Source organism: Excalfactoria chinensis, chromosome 11 (genome assembly GCF_039878825.1).
Source record: "Excalfactoria chinensis isolate bCotChi1 chromosome 11, bCotChi1.hap2, whole genome shotgun sequence".
Taxonomy (NCBI): domain Eukaryota; kingdom Metazoa; phylum Chordata; class Aves; order Galliformes; family Phasianidae; genus Excalfactoria; species Excalfactoria chinensis.
The window spans coordinates 18,350,099-18,364,924 of NC_092835.1; the positions used below are offsets into that span (position 1 = coordinate 18,350,099).

General features: G+C 46.1%; 1 protein-coding gene across 2 annotated transcripts; it reads right to left on the reverse strand.

Annotated features, from left to right (window-relative positions):
* Positions 1 to 1,320: 1,320 nt before the first annotated feature.
* On the reverse strand, positions 1,321 to 4,962 carry CCDC61 (coiled-coil domain containing 61). 2 transcript variants are annotated; one of them, XM_072346463.1, is made up of 14 exons: positions 4,684 to 4,962; positions 3,847 to 4,035; positions 3,693 to 3,775; positions 3,468 to 3,622; positions 3,078 to 3,182; positions 2,903 to 2,999; positions 2,748 to 2,830; positions 2,545 to 2,660; positions 2,388 to 2,466; positions 2,198 to 2,268; positions 1,980 to 2,052; positions 1,817 to 1,880; positions 1,680 to 1,719; positions 1,321 to 1,583 (listed from the first exon to the last, which is right to left on the reverse strand). In XM_072346463.1, exons 2-14 carry the CDS (start codon positions 3,992 to 3,994, stop codon positions 1,486 to 1,488), a joined length of 1,212 nt encoding a protein of 403 aa, XP_072202564.1. In that variant the 5' UTR covers positions 3,995 to 4,035; positions 4,684 to 4,962; the 3' UTR covers positions 1,321 to 1,485. The 2 variants fall into 2 exon arrangements, with proteins under 2 accessions (XP_072202564.1, XP_072202562.1); XM_072346461.1 differs by having other exon boundaries at positions 1,327 to 1,583; positions 1,680 to 1,880; positions 4,684 to 4,868.
* Between the last annotated feature and the right edge of the window lie 9,864 nt (positions 4,963 to 14,826).

The following is a 14,826-nucleotide window of genomic DNA, read 5'->3' on the forward strand; positions in this document are numbered from 1 at the left end:
ACCCATTTTTTTAAGAAGGGTAAAAGGAAGACTCAGGGAACTACAGGGCAGTGATCCTCATGTCTATGCCTAGGAAGACTGTGGAGCAGATCCTCCTGGAAGAGATGTTCAGACATGCAACATGAGATGATCCAAGACAGCCAGCATGGTTTCACCAAGGGCAGATTATGCCTGACTAATCTAATGGCCTTCTATGATGGAGTGGTGGCATCAGTGGACAAAGAAATGGCAACTGATGTAATCTACCTGGATTTTTGATATGGTCCCACACCACATCCTTATTTATAATTGCAGATATGAATCTATGGCTGGACTGTTCAGTAGATAAGGAATTAGTTGGATGGTCATAGCCATGAGGCTATGGTCAGTGGCTCTTTGTCCCAGTAGAGGCCAGTGATAAGTGGTGTCCCCTGGGGCTCCATCTTGGGACCAGTGCACGCTTTATCAATAACCCAGTGAGACTGAGCACACCCTCAGCAAGTTTGCTGATGACACCAAGCTGAGTGCTGCAGTTGACAACGCGGAAGGGAGGGGATGCCATTCAGAGAGACCCAGAGAGGCTTGAATAATGGAACCTACTGATGTTTAACAAAGCAAAGTGCAGGCTTATGCACTTGCATCAGGGCAGTTCCACAAAGATGCTCAGTGGGCTGGGGGCACTTCTACCATGAAGACAGGCTGAGGGAGCTGGGAGCGTTCAGCCTAGAGAAGTCTCTGGGGAGACCTCATTACAGCTTTCCAATATGTAAAGGGAGATTATAAAACAGGAAGGAGATCATCATAGTATCATAGTATCGTGCGAGTTGGAAGGGACCTTAGAGATCATTGAATCCAACTCCTGGGATTCGAGCCTTCTGTGTAGCAGAGTGGCACTTCAACATTTTATACAGTCTGATAGTGAGAAGAAAAGGGGAAACAGTTTTAAACTAAGAGGGGAGATTTAGGTTATTTAGGTTAGGAAAAAATTATTTACTCAGAGGGCAATGAGGCACTGGCACAGGCTGCCCAGAGAAGCTGGGGCTGACCCATCCCTAGAGGCGCTCCAGGCCAAGTCTGGATGAGGCCCTGGGCATCCGGATCTTGGTAGAGGGCAAACTATCCACCATAGGGGGGAGCTGTAAGATCCCCCCCCCAACCCAAGCACTTCCAGAATTCCATGGCTCTACGACCCTAAGAATCACAGCTGATGACTCAGGATGGTTCCCGGGGCCAAGACTTCAAGGGCATTGGTGAGGTGTGGGGCTATGGGGCAGTGGGGGCTAGGAGCCAGGTGCCAACTTTCCATCCTGTCAGCAGGGTGCAGGGACAAGGACACACAAAGCTTGTCCCACAGAACCATGCAGACGTTTATTAAACCACATCCTGCCAGTGCTATCCCCTTTGAGAGACAGTGGGGATACTGCCTGGGCACTGGTGGCCTTGTGGCACACCAGTGCCTGGGTCTGGTCCCCCTGAGGTGAGCTCCTAGTGGCCCCTGGGGAGGCTTCACATGTGAGTGCCCAGGGTGCTGATATATGCCTGCAGTGCTTGAAGCCGGGCATCGATTTCAGACAGTGTGGCTGAAGTTTCTGTGCCCAGGTTCTCTAGAGGGAGGAAGAAAAAATGGATGAGGAAAAAAACCACAAAAAAAACCCAAAATGAGGCCGGGGGGTAGCAGAAGATCAGGATGAGGGGCTCACCTTTTCCACGCTTTTTGTGGCCCCGATCCTGGTGAGATGCCTGTAGGCGAAGAAGGTGGTAATGCACAACCCAGTGCTCCCCTCCCAGTGTCACCATCACTTTCTGCTGTCATCACTGTTCCCCCAGAGCCACTCACCACACTAGTGCTGTTGCAGGACGAAGCACTCAGTGGACTCCAGGTGCTAGGACCCCCCAAACCTCTGCTTTGTAGGAAAGAAGTGGTTAAGAGGGCAGGGGTGCAAGGAGACCATGGTGGCCGGGAGGGGACTGCAGTGCTTAGAGGGAATGCCACTGCTGACCTGTGGTGCTGGGGACATGCGTCAGCCTCACTGCCTGAGCTCAGTGCTGAGCGCCGGCTCTGGAAACTTTCAGCTGCAGGGAAAAATGGTTTGTTGGAAGGTTTGAGGGCAGACCCCAGACCTAATAGGTGCCCCAAGACCTGCTGGGTGTCACTCAGGTGCACTGAATGTCCCAGGCCCACTGGATGTCCCTCAAACCTTAAGTACCCTCCACCTACCTGAAGAGCTGCGCTTGCACCTCCTCCTACAGTTGTCACCACTTGACAACGTCCCACGCGGCAGCTTCTGCCTGCACCCAGGAAATCATGTGCTGCGGGGAGCAGGGAGCACAGAGAGGTGCTTTTCCCTACCCCTCCAAAAAAAACTGTCAGAGTGAGGGCACTGTGGCATGGATGTGGCCCCATTTACCTTCGGAGCTCTGTCTCTTGCCGCCGTTGCTCGCGGGCTCTCACAAAGGCTGTGGGGTTGAAGCGTGGTGGCCGTGAGCCTAGGGGAAACAGAAGGGGAGGGAGAACATTGGGAGGAGGTCCCAGGAAGGTAGATCCCCACTCCCCGTGTTCCTCACCTGCAGGAGATGGGGACTGTGGTGGCAGGCGGCCTTGGCTGCTACTGCGACTTTCCTGAGAGTTAGAACGGGGGCAATCCCGTGGGAGGCCTTGTGCTGTGGCTGATGTGCTGCGCCTGTGGGAAGGACAAATGTGATGAGATGGGGATGGGGATGTAACAGTGCTGTTCCCGATCCTGTCCCCAGTTCTATCACCACTTTACCCTTTCCTGCACGCTGCCAGCTCAGCTGTCAGTGTCTTCACACGCACCCGCAGCATCTTTTCAGCCGCCTTCACCTCTGTCAGCTGGAGAAGGAGCCATAACAGAGCTGTGACAGTGCAACGGCATGCTCATGTCCCCAGCCTCATCCTGCGCACCTCCTTGGACATCCACTGCTGCTTCTTCTGATGCCAGGCCTTGTCCTGCAGCCGTTCGTCCTCCAGCCTCCACACCTCCTGCTGTGCCCGCCGTAATCTGTGCAAGGCACAGTGTGCTGTCCCTTTGTTGCACTGATAATGCCACAGAAGGGACACATGGGGCAGCTGCACTCACTCGTCCCGCAGCTGTGCCAGTTCATCCTGCTGCTCCTGCACCAGGCGTCGCAGTGCAGCAACGTCTGCCTCACCAACATAGGCCAATGACAGCGGGTAGTGGATCCTGGGGAACACAGAGACAGTGCAGTGTCAGTGCCACCATGTTCCCAGCCCCATACTTTCCTCCCAATCTGCTGTCCCCACATCACTCTCCCCAGTGTATCCCCACTAGCGTCTCCAGCCCGTGTGTACCCCCATCAATGTCCCTGATCCCATGCTGCCTCCGCATTTGGTGCCCCGGCCCTTCACTGTCCCCATGCCAGTGTCCTCAGCCCCTTGATGCCCCTGCTGGGTGGTCTCCTCTCAATGTCCCCACTTTTTGCCATTCCTGCATGCTGCCCCCTGTCACCTGTCAAATTCGACGCAGTAGATGAGGATGAGGTACCGCTTGCTGCTAAGTGGCGAGGTTGAGTGGGGAACACGTGTAGCCACCCCTGCCTTACAGCTCCGCAGGGCCTCCAGGTCATGGTAGGTGAGTAGCTCCAGGCTGACAGCCTCACTGCTCTGTGGGGTGGGACAGGAGGATTGGGATCCCCAAACACCCCCTCCAGCTCCCAAAACCAGCACACCCCACCTTCATCAGTGCTGCTTCAAGCATGCTGCAGAAGATCCCAAACTGCTTGAAGTTGCCCGTTTTGCGTGTCAGGTCCTCGACAGCTGTGGACAGGGGAGACTGTCAATGGCTGGGAGTCTCAGGGACCTGCTCCAGAGACCCCTGGGCAGCTCACAGGTAGCATCAAAGTGGCCCTGCCAGCGCTTGGTGCTGCGGCGTTCCTCCACCTCCACCTCCAACACTGCTTGGCTCACACTCAGCTGGATGCTGTGCTCCTTGCCACGGAAGAAGCAGTTGGCTTGCAGGTACCGTGGCTCCTCCATAGTTGCCAGAGAGCAACAGGCGGCTAGGGACTGATGGGGTCCTAAGGGATGGGAAAGGGGGGAATACCAGGATATTAGGAGATTTCCCCCTGGACACGGGGAAAAAATGGAGAGAAGTAACTGGGGGAATGGAGGAGGACCTAAAGGCTTTGGGTGAGGGGGCCAAGAATTTGTGGAGGAAGTGTCTGAGAACATGGGGGGAAATTAAGTCATGAGATGAGAACGCTATGGAATGGAAAGATGCCTGTGAAAGGGGTGACACAGGAGAGGGGAAAGAGGGGGCCCTAGAGGATGGGAGTGTGGGGCCTGGGAAGGAGGGTTGGGTGCAGGGTGTTGAGGTGGGCAGAATTTTGAGGAAGGGGTGTCAGGGAAAAGAGGGGACGTCGCTGAAAAAACAGAGAACCCAAGAGGATGAGGGTGCTGGAAAATGGGTGGGCTGGTAACAGGGCGAGGGGCTGAGCTGTGAGGAAAGGCAACCTAGGAAAAGGGGAGGTACGGCACTGGGGGTGCACATAAAGTGAGGGGTGTTCAGAGGTTTAGGGGGGGGGTGAAGGGGGGAAGCGGGGGAGCGTTCCAAGGGAGGGAAATACCTGATAAAAGGGTTAGAAACAGTGGGGGCTGAAGGAGGGGCTGGAGGAGGGGGCACATAAAGTGAGATAGGGTCTGGAGGAGGGCATGGGTGTTGTTACCAGGACCGGGACTTCGGGTGCCCCCGAAAGCCGCGAAGCTCCAGGGACGCTGCAGAGTCCGGGCTGGGAACGCCAAGGCCCCTCCGTGCCCCGCGGCGAAACCGCGCAACGCCGAGCACCGAACGCAACACTGCTCTTCCACCCCCACTCGCCACCCGCCGCTCCAACGCCCGAATCACTGTCCCGCCCCTCCAGCAATCCGATTGGCGGGCGCTACATCACCCAGCACACTGATTGGCTCTCATTGCTGACCTATTGCCCACACATCCCACCCGCCTCTTCCTCCGGGCACTTCAGATCGAGTCCTGTCGCCCCTGGCCCCGCCCCTCCTTGCAGTCAACGGGCCAGCAGTGGCTGTGAGCACTGTCACTCAAACCCCAGAAAGAAGAACGGTTGCATGCTCTGCGCATGCTCAGACCGTCAGGAGGTGTCTGGTTCGCCAGGGCCGGAGGTGGCTCTACGGCCCCGTGACGTCACTAGATGCGACGCGTGTGACCTGACGTTGCTAGGGGGAGGTGCGGACGTGGGATGGAGAAATGTGTCCTTGCGGGGCTCGGTGAGGACCTGGAGGTGTCGTAGAGACACGGAGGGTCTCGTGGGGCTGGATCGGGAGATTTTCCCATTCCTCCCTAACGACTTCTAAAAGTAGGCTCTGCTTTTTACCTTTTGTCTCAGCTTGTACCTCTTCTTCCATTTTTTATATTCCTTGCCTGTGTGCTGACACAAGCATATTGAGCACCTTAGCACTAAACACATAAAACCTACCAAGAAGGACTGAGCTGTACTTTCCAAGAAAAGTTGCTTTAGCCATCTGAGATTTCGTAACCAACTAGTAAGTTTATCCCATAGTCCAGAGAAAGCTGTTCCCCAGTTGGTGTTATCCCTGCTTACTTCATGGAAGACTTTTGTTTGTTGCCAATTTTCCTAAACCTGTCTCAGTCCTTTGATCCTTGTTTATATATGCACAACAACTTTGATTTATTAGAGTTAGGGTCATGCTTTTATATGGTTAGGGTCATGCTTTTATATGGTTAGGGTCATGCTTTTATATGGTTAGGGTCATGCTGTTATATGGTTAGGGTCATGCTGTTACATGGTTAGGGTCATGCTTTTATATGGTCAGGGTCATGCTGTTATATGGTCAGGGTCATGCTTTTATATGGTCAGGGTCATGCCGTTATATGGTCAGGCTCATGCCGTTATATGGTCAGGCTCATGCCGTTATATGGTTAGGCTCATGCCTTTCTATGGTTAGGGTCATGCCTTTCTATGGTTAGGGTCATGCCTTCCTATGGTTAGGGTCATGCCTTCCTATGGTTAGGGTCATGCCTTTCTATGGTTAGGGTCATGCCTTTCTATGGTTAGGGTCATGCCTTTCTATGGTTAGCGTCATGCCTTTCTATGGTTAGGGTCATGCCTTTCTATGGTTAGGGTCATGCCTTTCTATGGTTAGGGTCATGCCTTTCTATGGTTAGCGTCACGCCTTTCTATGGTTAGCGTCACGCCTTTCTATGGTTAGCGTCACGCCTTTCTATGGTTAGCGTCACGCCTTTCTATCGTTAGCGTCACGCCTTTCTATCGTTAGCGTCACGCCCTTCTATCGTTAGCGTCACGCTTTTCTATGGTTAGGGTCACGCTTTTCTATGGTTAGGGTCACGCTTTTATATGGTTAGGGTCTTGCTTTTATATGGTTAGGGTCTTCCTTTTATATGGTTAGGGTCTTGCTTTTATATGGTTAGCGCCATGCTTTTATATGGTTAGGGTCATGCTTTTATATGGTTAGGGTCATGCTTTTATATGGTTAGGGTCATGCTTTTGGGTCATGCTTTTATATGGTTAAGGTCATGCTTTTCTATGGTTAGGGTCATGCCTTTCTATGGTTAGGGTCATGCCTTTCTATGGTTAGGGTCATGCCTTCCTATGGTTAGGGTCATGCCTTCCTATGGTTAGGGTCATGCCTTTCTATGGTTAGGGTCATGCCTTTCTATGGTTAGCGTCATGCCTTTCTATGGTTAGCGTCATGCCTTTCTATGGTTAGCCTCATGCCTTTCTATGGTTAGCGTCATGCTTTTCTATGGTTAGGGTCATGCCTTTCTATGGTTAGGGTCATGCCTTTCTATGGTTAGCGTCATGCCTTTCTATCGTTAGCGTCATGCCTTTCTATCGTTAGCGTCATGCCTTTCTATCGTTAGCGTCACGCTTTTCTATGGTTAGGGTCACGCTTTTCTATGGTTAGGGTCACGCTTTTATATGGTTAAGGTCTTGCTTTTATATGGTTAGGGTCTTCCTTTTATATGGTTAGGGTCTTGCTTTTATATGGTTAGCGTCATGCTTTTATATGGTTAGGGTCATGCTTTTATATGGTTAGCGTCATGCTTTTATATGGTTAGGATCATTCTTTTGGGTCATGCTTTTATATGGTTAGGGTCATGCTTTTCTATGGTTAGGGTCATGCTTTTCTATGGTTAGGGTCATAGAATCATAGAATCATAGAATTATCCAGGTTGGAAAAGACCTTGAAGATCATCAAGTCCAACCGCAGCCTAACCAGTGCCCCATCTCTAAAAAAAAAAAACAAAACCACTCTGCTAAATCATATTTATGATTTTTTATATGGTTATGGTCATGCTTTTATATGGTTAGCGTCATGCTTTTATATGGTTAGAGTCATGCTTTTATATGGTTAGGGTCATGCTTTTGGGTCATGCTTTTATATGGTTAGGGTTATGCTTTTATATGGTTAGGGTCTTGCTTTTATATGGTTAGCGTCATGCTTTTATATGGTTAGGGTCATGCTTTTATATGGTTAGCGTCATGCTTTTATATGGTTAGGGTCATGCTTTTATATGGTTAGGATCATGCTTTTGGGTCATGCTTTTATATGGTTAGGGTCATGCTTTTATATGGTTAGGGTCATGCTTTTATATAGTTAGGGCCATGCTTTTATATGGTTGGGGTTATGCTTTTATACGGTTGGGGTCATGGTTTTATAAGGTTGGGGTTATGCTTTTATATGGTTGGGGTTATGCTTGTATATGGTTAGGGATATGATTTTATATGGTTAGGGTTATGCTTGTATATGGTTAGGGTTATGCTTGTATATGGTTAGGGTTATGCTTGTATATGGTTAGGGTTATGCTTGTGTATGGACGCGGTTATGCTTTTATATGGTCAGGGTTATGCTTGTATATGGTCGGGGATATGCTTGTATATGGTCGGGGTTATGCTTGTATATGGTTAGGGTTATGCTTGTATATGGTCGGGGTTATGCTTGTATAACGTTAGGGTTATGCTTGTATATGGTTGGGGTTATGCTTGTATATGGTTAGGGTTCTGCTTTTATACGGTCGGGGTTATGCTTTTATACGGTCAGGGTTATGCTTTTATATGGTCGGGGTTATGCTTTTATATGGTCGGGGTTATACTTTTATATGGTCAGGGTTATGCATTTATATGGTTAGGGTTATGCTTTTATATGGTTAGGGTTATGCTTTTATATGGTCGGGGTTATGCTTTTATATGGTTGGGGTTATGCTTTTATATGGTTAGGGTTATGCTTGTATATGGTTAGGGTTATGCTTGTATATGGTTAGGGTTATGCTTGTATATGGTTAGGGTTATGCTGTTATATGGTTAGGGTTATGCTGTTATATGGTTAGGGTTATGCTTTTATATGGTTAGGGTCATGCTGTTATATGGTCAGGGTCATGCTTTTATATGGTCAGGGTCATGCTGTTATATGGTCAGGGTCATGCTGTTATATGGTCAGGGTCATGCCTTTATATGGTCAGGGTCATGCCGTTATATGGTCAGGGTCATGCCGTTATATGGTCAGGCTCATGCCGTTATATGGTCAGGCTCATGCCGTTATATGGTTAGGCTCATGCCTTTCTATGGTTAGGGTCATGCCTTTCTATGGTTAGGGTCATGCCTTTCTATGGTTAGGGTCATGCCTTCCTATGGTTATGGTCATGCATTCCTATGGTTAGGGTCATGCCTTTCTATGGTTAGGGTCATGCCTTTCTATGGTTAGGGTCATGCCTTTCTATGGTTAGGGTCATGCCTTTCTATGGTTAGCGTCATGCTTTTCTATGGTTAGGGTCATGCCTTTCTATGGTTAGGGTCATGCCTTTCAATGTTTAGGGTCATGCCTTTCTATGGTTAGCGTCATGCCTTTCTATCGTTAGCGTCATGCCTTTCTATCGTTAGCGTCATGCCTTTCTATGGTTAGCGTCATGCCTTTCTATCGTTAGCGTCAAGCCTTTCTATCGTTAGCGTCATGCCTTTCTATCGTTAGCGTCATGCCTTTCTATCGTTAGCGTCACGCTTTTCTATGGTTAGGGTCACGCTTTCTATGGTTAGGGTCACGCTTTTATATGGTTAGGGTCTTGCTTTTGTATGGGTAGGGTCTTCCTTTTATATGGTTAGGGTCTTGCTTTTATATGGTTAGCGTCATGCTTTTATATGGTTAGGGTCATGCTTTTATATGGTTAGCGTCATCCTTTTATATGGTTAGGGTCATGCTTTTGGGTCATGCTTTTATATGGTTAGGGTCATGTTTTTATATGGTTAGCGTCATGCTTTTATATGGTTAGGGTCATGCTTTTGGGTCATGCTTTTATATGGTTAGGGTCATGCTTTTCTATGGTTAGGGTCATGCCTTTCTATGGTTAGGGTCATGCCTTCCTATGGTTAGGGTCATGCCTTCCTATGGTTAGGGTCATGCCTTTCTATGGTTAGGGTCATGCCTTTCTATGGTTAGCGTCATGCCTTTCTATGGTTAGCGTCATGCCTTTCTATGGTTAGCGTCATGCTTTTCTATGGTTAGGGTCATGCCTTTCTTTGGTTAGGGTCATGCCTTTCTATGGTTAGGGTCATGCCTTTCTATGGTTAGCGTCATGCCTTTCTATCGTTAGCGTCATGCCTTTCTATCGTTAGTGTCATGCCTTTCTATCGTTAGTGTCATGCCTTTCTATCGTTAGCGTCATGCCTTTCTATCGTTAGCGTCACGCTTTTGTATGGTTAGGGTCACGCTTTTTATGGTTAGGGTCACGCTTTTATCTGGTTAAGGTCTTGCTTTTATATGGTTAGGGTCTTCCTTTTATATGGTTAGGGTCTTGCTTTTATATGGTTAGGGTCATGCTTTTATATGGTTAGGGTCATGCTTTTATATGGTTAGCGTCATGCTTTTATATGGTTAGGGTCATGCTTTTGCGTCATGCTTTTATATGGTTAGGGTCATGCTTTTCTATGGTTAGGGTCATGCTTTTCTATGGTTAGGGTCATAGAATCATAGAATCATAGAATTATCCAGGTTGGAAAAGACCTTGAAGATCATCAAGTCCAACCGCAGCCTAACCAGTACCCCATCTCTAAAAAAAAAAAACAAAACCACTCTGCTAAGTCATATATATGATTTTTTATATGGTTAGGGTCATGCTTTTATATGGTTAGCGTCATGCTTTTATATGGTTAGGGTCATGCTTTTGGGTCATGCTTTTATATGGTTAGGGTCATGCTTTTATATGGTTAAGGTCTTGCTTTTATATGGTTAGGGTCTTTCTTTTATATGGTTAGGGTCTTGCTTTTATATGGTTAGCGTCATGCTTTTATATGGTTACGGTCATGCTTTTATATGGTTAGCATCATGCTTTTATATGGTTAGGGTCATGCATTTGGGTCATGCTTTTATATGGTTAGGGTCATGCTTTTATATGGTTAGGGTCATGCTTTTATATGGTTAGGGTCATGCTTTTGGATCATGCGTTTATATGGTTAGGGTCATGCTTTTATATGGTTAGGGTCTTGCTTTTATATGGTTAGGGTCATGCCTTTCTTTGGTTAGGGTCATGCCTTTCTATGGTTTGGGTCATGCCTTTCTATGGTTAGCGTCATGCCTTTCTATCGTTAGCGTCATGCCTTTCTATCGTTAGCGTCATGCCTTTCTATCGTTAGTGTCATGCCTTTCTATCGTTAGCGTCATGCCTTTCTATCGTTAGCGTCATGCCTTTCTATCGTTAGTGTCATGCCTTTCTATCGTTAGCGTTACGCTTTTCTATGGTTAGGGTCACGCTTTTCTATGGTTAGGGTCACGCTTTTATATGGTTAAGGTCTTGCTTTTATATGGTTAGGGTCTTCCTTTTATATGGTTAGGGTCATGCTTTTATATGGTTAGCGTCATGCTTTTATATGGTTAGGGTCATGCTTTTATATGGTTAGCGTCATGCTTTTATATCGTTAGGGTCATGCTTTTGGGTCATGCTTTTATATGGTTAGGGTCATGCTTTTATATGGTTAGGGTCTTGCTTTTATATGGTTAGGGTCTTCCTTTTATATGGTTAGGGTCTTGCTTTTATATGGTTAGCGTCATGCTTTTATATGGTTAGGGTCATGCTTTTATATGGTTAGGATCATGCTTTTGGGTCATGCTTTTATATGGTTAGGGTCATGCTTTTATATGGTTAGGGCCATGCTTTTATATGGTTGGGGTTATGCTTTTATATGGTTGGGGTCATGGTTTTATATGGTTGGGGTTATGCTTTTATATGGTTGGGGTTATGCTTGTATATGGTTAGGGTTATGCTTTTATATGGTTAGGGTTATGCTTGTATATGGTTAGGGTTATGCTTGTATATGGTTAGGGTTATGCTGTTATATGGTTAGGGTCATGCTGTTATATGGTTAGGGTTATGCTTGTATATGGTCGGGGATATGCTTGTATATGGTCGGGGTTATGCTTGTATATGGTTAGGGTTATGCTTGAGTATGGACGGGGTTATGCTTTTATATGGTCAGGGTTATGCTTGTATATGGTCGGGGATATGCCTGTATATGGTCGGGGTTATGCTTGTAAATGGTTAAGGTTATGCTTGCATATGGTCGGGGTTATGCTTGTATATGGTTAAGGTTATGCTTGCATATGGTCGGGGTTATGCTTGTATATGGTCGGGGTTATGCTTTTATACGGTCAGGGTTATGCTTGTATATGGTTGGGGTTATGCTTGTATATGGTTGGGGTTATGCTTTTACATGGTTAGGGTTATGCTTGTATATGGTTAGGGTTCTGCTTTTATATGGTCGGGGTTATGCTTTTATACGGTCAGGGTTATGCTTTTATATGGTCGGGGTTATGCTTTTATATGGTCGGGGTTATACTTTTATATGGTCAGGGTTATGCTTTTATATGGTTAGGGTTATGCTTTTATATGGTTACGGTTATGCTTTTATATGGTTAGGGTTATGCTTTTATATGGTCGGGGTTATGCTTTTATATGGTCGGGGTTATGCTTGTATATGGTCGGTGTTATGCTTGTATATGGTTAGGGTTATGCTTGTATATGGTTAGGGTTATGCTTGTATATGGTTAGGGTTATGCTTGTATATGGTTAGGGTTATGCTGTTATATGGTTAGGGTTATGCTGTTATATGGTTAGGGTTATGCTGTTATATGGTTAGGGTTATGCTTGTATATGGTTAGGGTTATGCTTTTATATGGTTAGGATTATGCTGTTATATGGTTAGGGTCATGCTTTTATATGGTTAGGGTCATACTTTTATATGGTTAGGGTCATGCTGTTATATGGTCAGGGTCATGCGGTTATATGGTCAGGGTCATGTCGTTATATGGTCAGGGTCATGCCTTTTTATGGTCAGGGTCATGCCGTTATATGGTTAGGGTCATGCCGTTATATGGTTAGGCTCATGCCTTTCTATGGTTAGGGTCATGCCTTTCTATGGTTAGGGTCATGCCTTTCTATGGTTAGCGTCATGCCTTTCTATGGTTAGCGTCATGCCTTTCTATGGTTAGCGTCATGCTTTTCTATGGTTAGGGTCATGCCTTTCTATGGTTAGGGTCATGCCTTTCTATGGTTAGGGTCATGCCTTTCTATGGTTAGCGTCATGCCTTTCTATCGTTAGCGTCATGCCTTTCTATCGTTAGCGTCATGCCTTTCTATCGTTAGCGTCATGCCTTTCTATCGTTAGCGTCATGCCTTTCTATCGTTAGCGTCATGCCTTTCTATGTTAGCGTCGCGCTTTTCTATGGTTAGGGTCGCGCTTTTCTATGGTTAGGGTCACGCTTTTATATGGTTAGGGTCTTGCTTTTATATGGTTAGGGTCTTCCTTTTATATGGTTAGGGTCTTGCTTTTATATTGTTAGCGTCATGCTTTTATATGGTTACGGTCATGCTTTTATATGGTTAGCGTCATCCTTTTATATGGTTAGGGTCATGCTTTTGGGTCATGCTTTTCTATGGTTAGGGTCATGCCTTTCTATGGTTAGGGTCATGCCTTCCTATGGTTAGGGTCATGCCTTCCTATGGTTAGGGTCATGCCTTCCTATGGTTAGGGTCATGCCTTTCTATGGTTAGGGTCATGCCTTTCTATGGTTAGGGTCATGCCTTTCTATGGTTAGCGTCATGCCTTTCTATGGTTAGCCTCATGCCTTTCTATGGTTAGCGTCATGCTTTTCTATGGTTAGGGTCATGCCTTTCTATGGTTAGGGTCATGCCTTTCTATGGTTAGGGTCATGCCTTTCTATGGTTAGCGTCATGCCTTTCTATGGTTAGCGTCATGCCTTTCTATCGTTAGCGTCATGCCTTTCTATCGTTAGCGTCATGCCTTCCTATCGTTAGCGTCACGCTTTTCTATGGTTAGGGTCACGCTTTTGTATGGTTAGGGTCACGCTTTTATATGGTTAAGGTCTTGCTTTTATATGGTTAGGGTCTTCCTTTTATATGGTTAGGGTCTTGCTTTTATATGGTTAGGGTCATGCTTTTATATGGTTAGGGTCATGCTTTTATATGGTTAGCATCATGCTTTTATATGGTTAGGGACATGATTTTGGGTCATGCTTTTATATGGTTAGGGTCATGCTTTTCTATGGTTAGGGTCTTGCTTTTATATGGTTAGGGTCTTCCTTTTATATGGTTAGGGTCTTGCTTTTATATGGTTAGCGTCATGCTTTTATATGGTTAGGGTAATGCTTTTATATGGTTAGGATCATGCTTTTGGGTCATGCTTTTATATGGTTAGGGTCATGCTTTTATATGGTTAGGGTCATGCTTTTATATGGTTAGGGCCATGCTTTTATATGGTTGGGGTTATGCTTTTATATGGTTGGGGTCATGGTTTTATATGGTTGTGGTTATGCTTTTATATGGTTGGTCTTATGCTTTTATATGGTTGGTGTTATGCTTTTATATGGTTGGTGTTATGCTTCTATATGGTTAGGGTTATGCTTGTTTATGGTTAGGGTTATGCTTGTGTATGGTTATGGTTATGCTTCTATATGGTTAGAGTTATGCTTGTATATGGTTGGGGTTATGCTTGTATATGGTCGGGGTCATGCTTGTATATGGTCAGGGTTATGCTTGTATGTGGTTAGGGTTATGCTTGTATATGTTTGGGGTTATGCTTGTATATAATCGGGGTTATGCTTTTATATGGTTGGGGTTATGCTTGTATATGGTTAGGGTTATGCTTGTATATGGTTAGGGTTATGCTTGTATATGGTTAGGGTTATGCTTTTATATGGTTGGGGTTATGCTTTTATATGGTTGGGCATATGCTTTTATATGGTTAGGTTTATGCTTGTATATGGTTAGGGTTGTGCTTGTATATTGTTAGGGTTATGCTTGTATATGGTTAGGGTTATGCTTGTATATGGTTAGGGTTATGCTTTTATATGGTTGGGGTTATGCTTTTATATGGTTGGGGTTATGCTTTTATATGGTTAGGGTTATGCTTGTATATGGTTAGGGTTATGCTTTTATATGGTTAGGGTTATGCTTGTATATGGTTAGGGTTATGCTGTTATATGGTTAGGGTCATGCTGTTATATGGTTAGGGTTATGCTTGTATATGGTTAGGGTTATGCTTTTATATGGTTAGGGTTATGCTGTTATATGGTTAGGGTTATGCTTTTATGTGGTTAGGGTCATGCTTTTATATGGTTAGGGTCATGCTGTTATATGGTCAGGGTCATGCTTTTATATGGTCAGGGTCATGCTGTTATATGGTCAGGGTCATGCCGTTATATGGTCAGAGTCATGCCGTTATATGGTCAGGGTCATGCCTTTATATGGTCAGGGTCATGCCGTTATATGGTCAGGGTCATGCCGTTATATGGTCAGGCTCATGCCT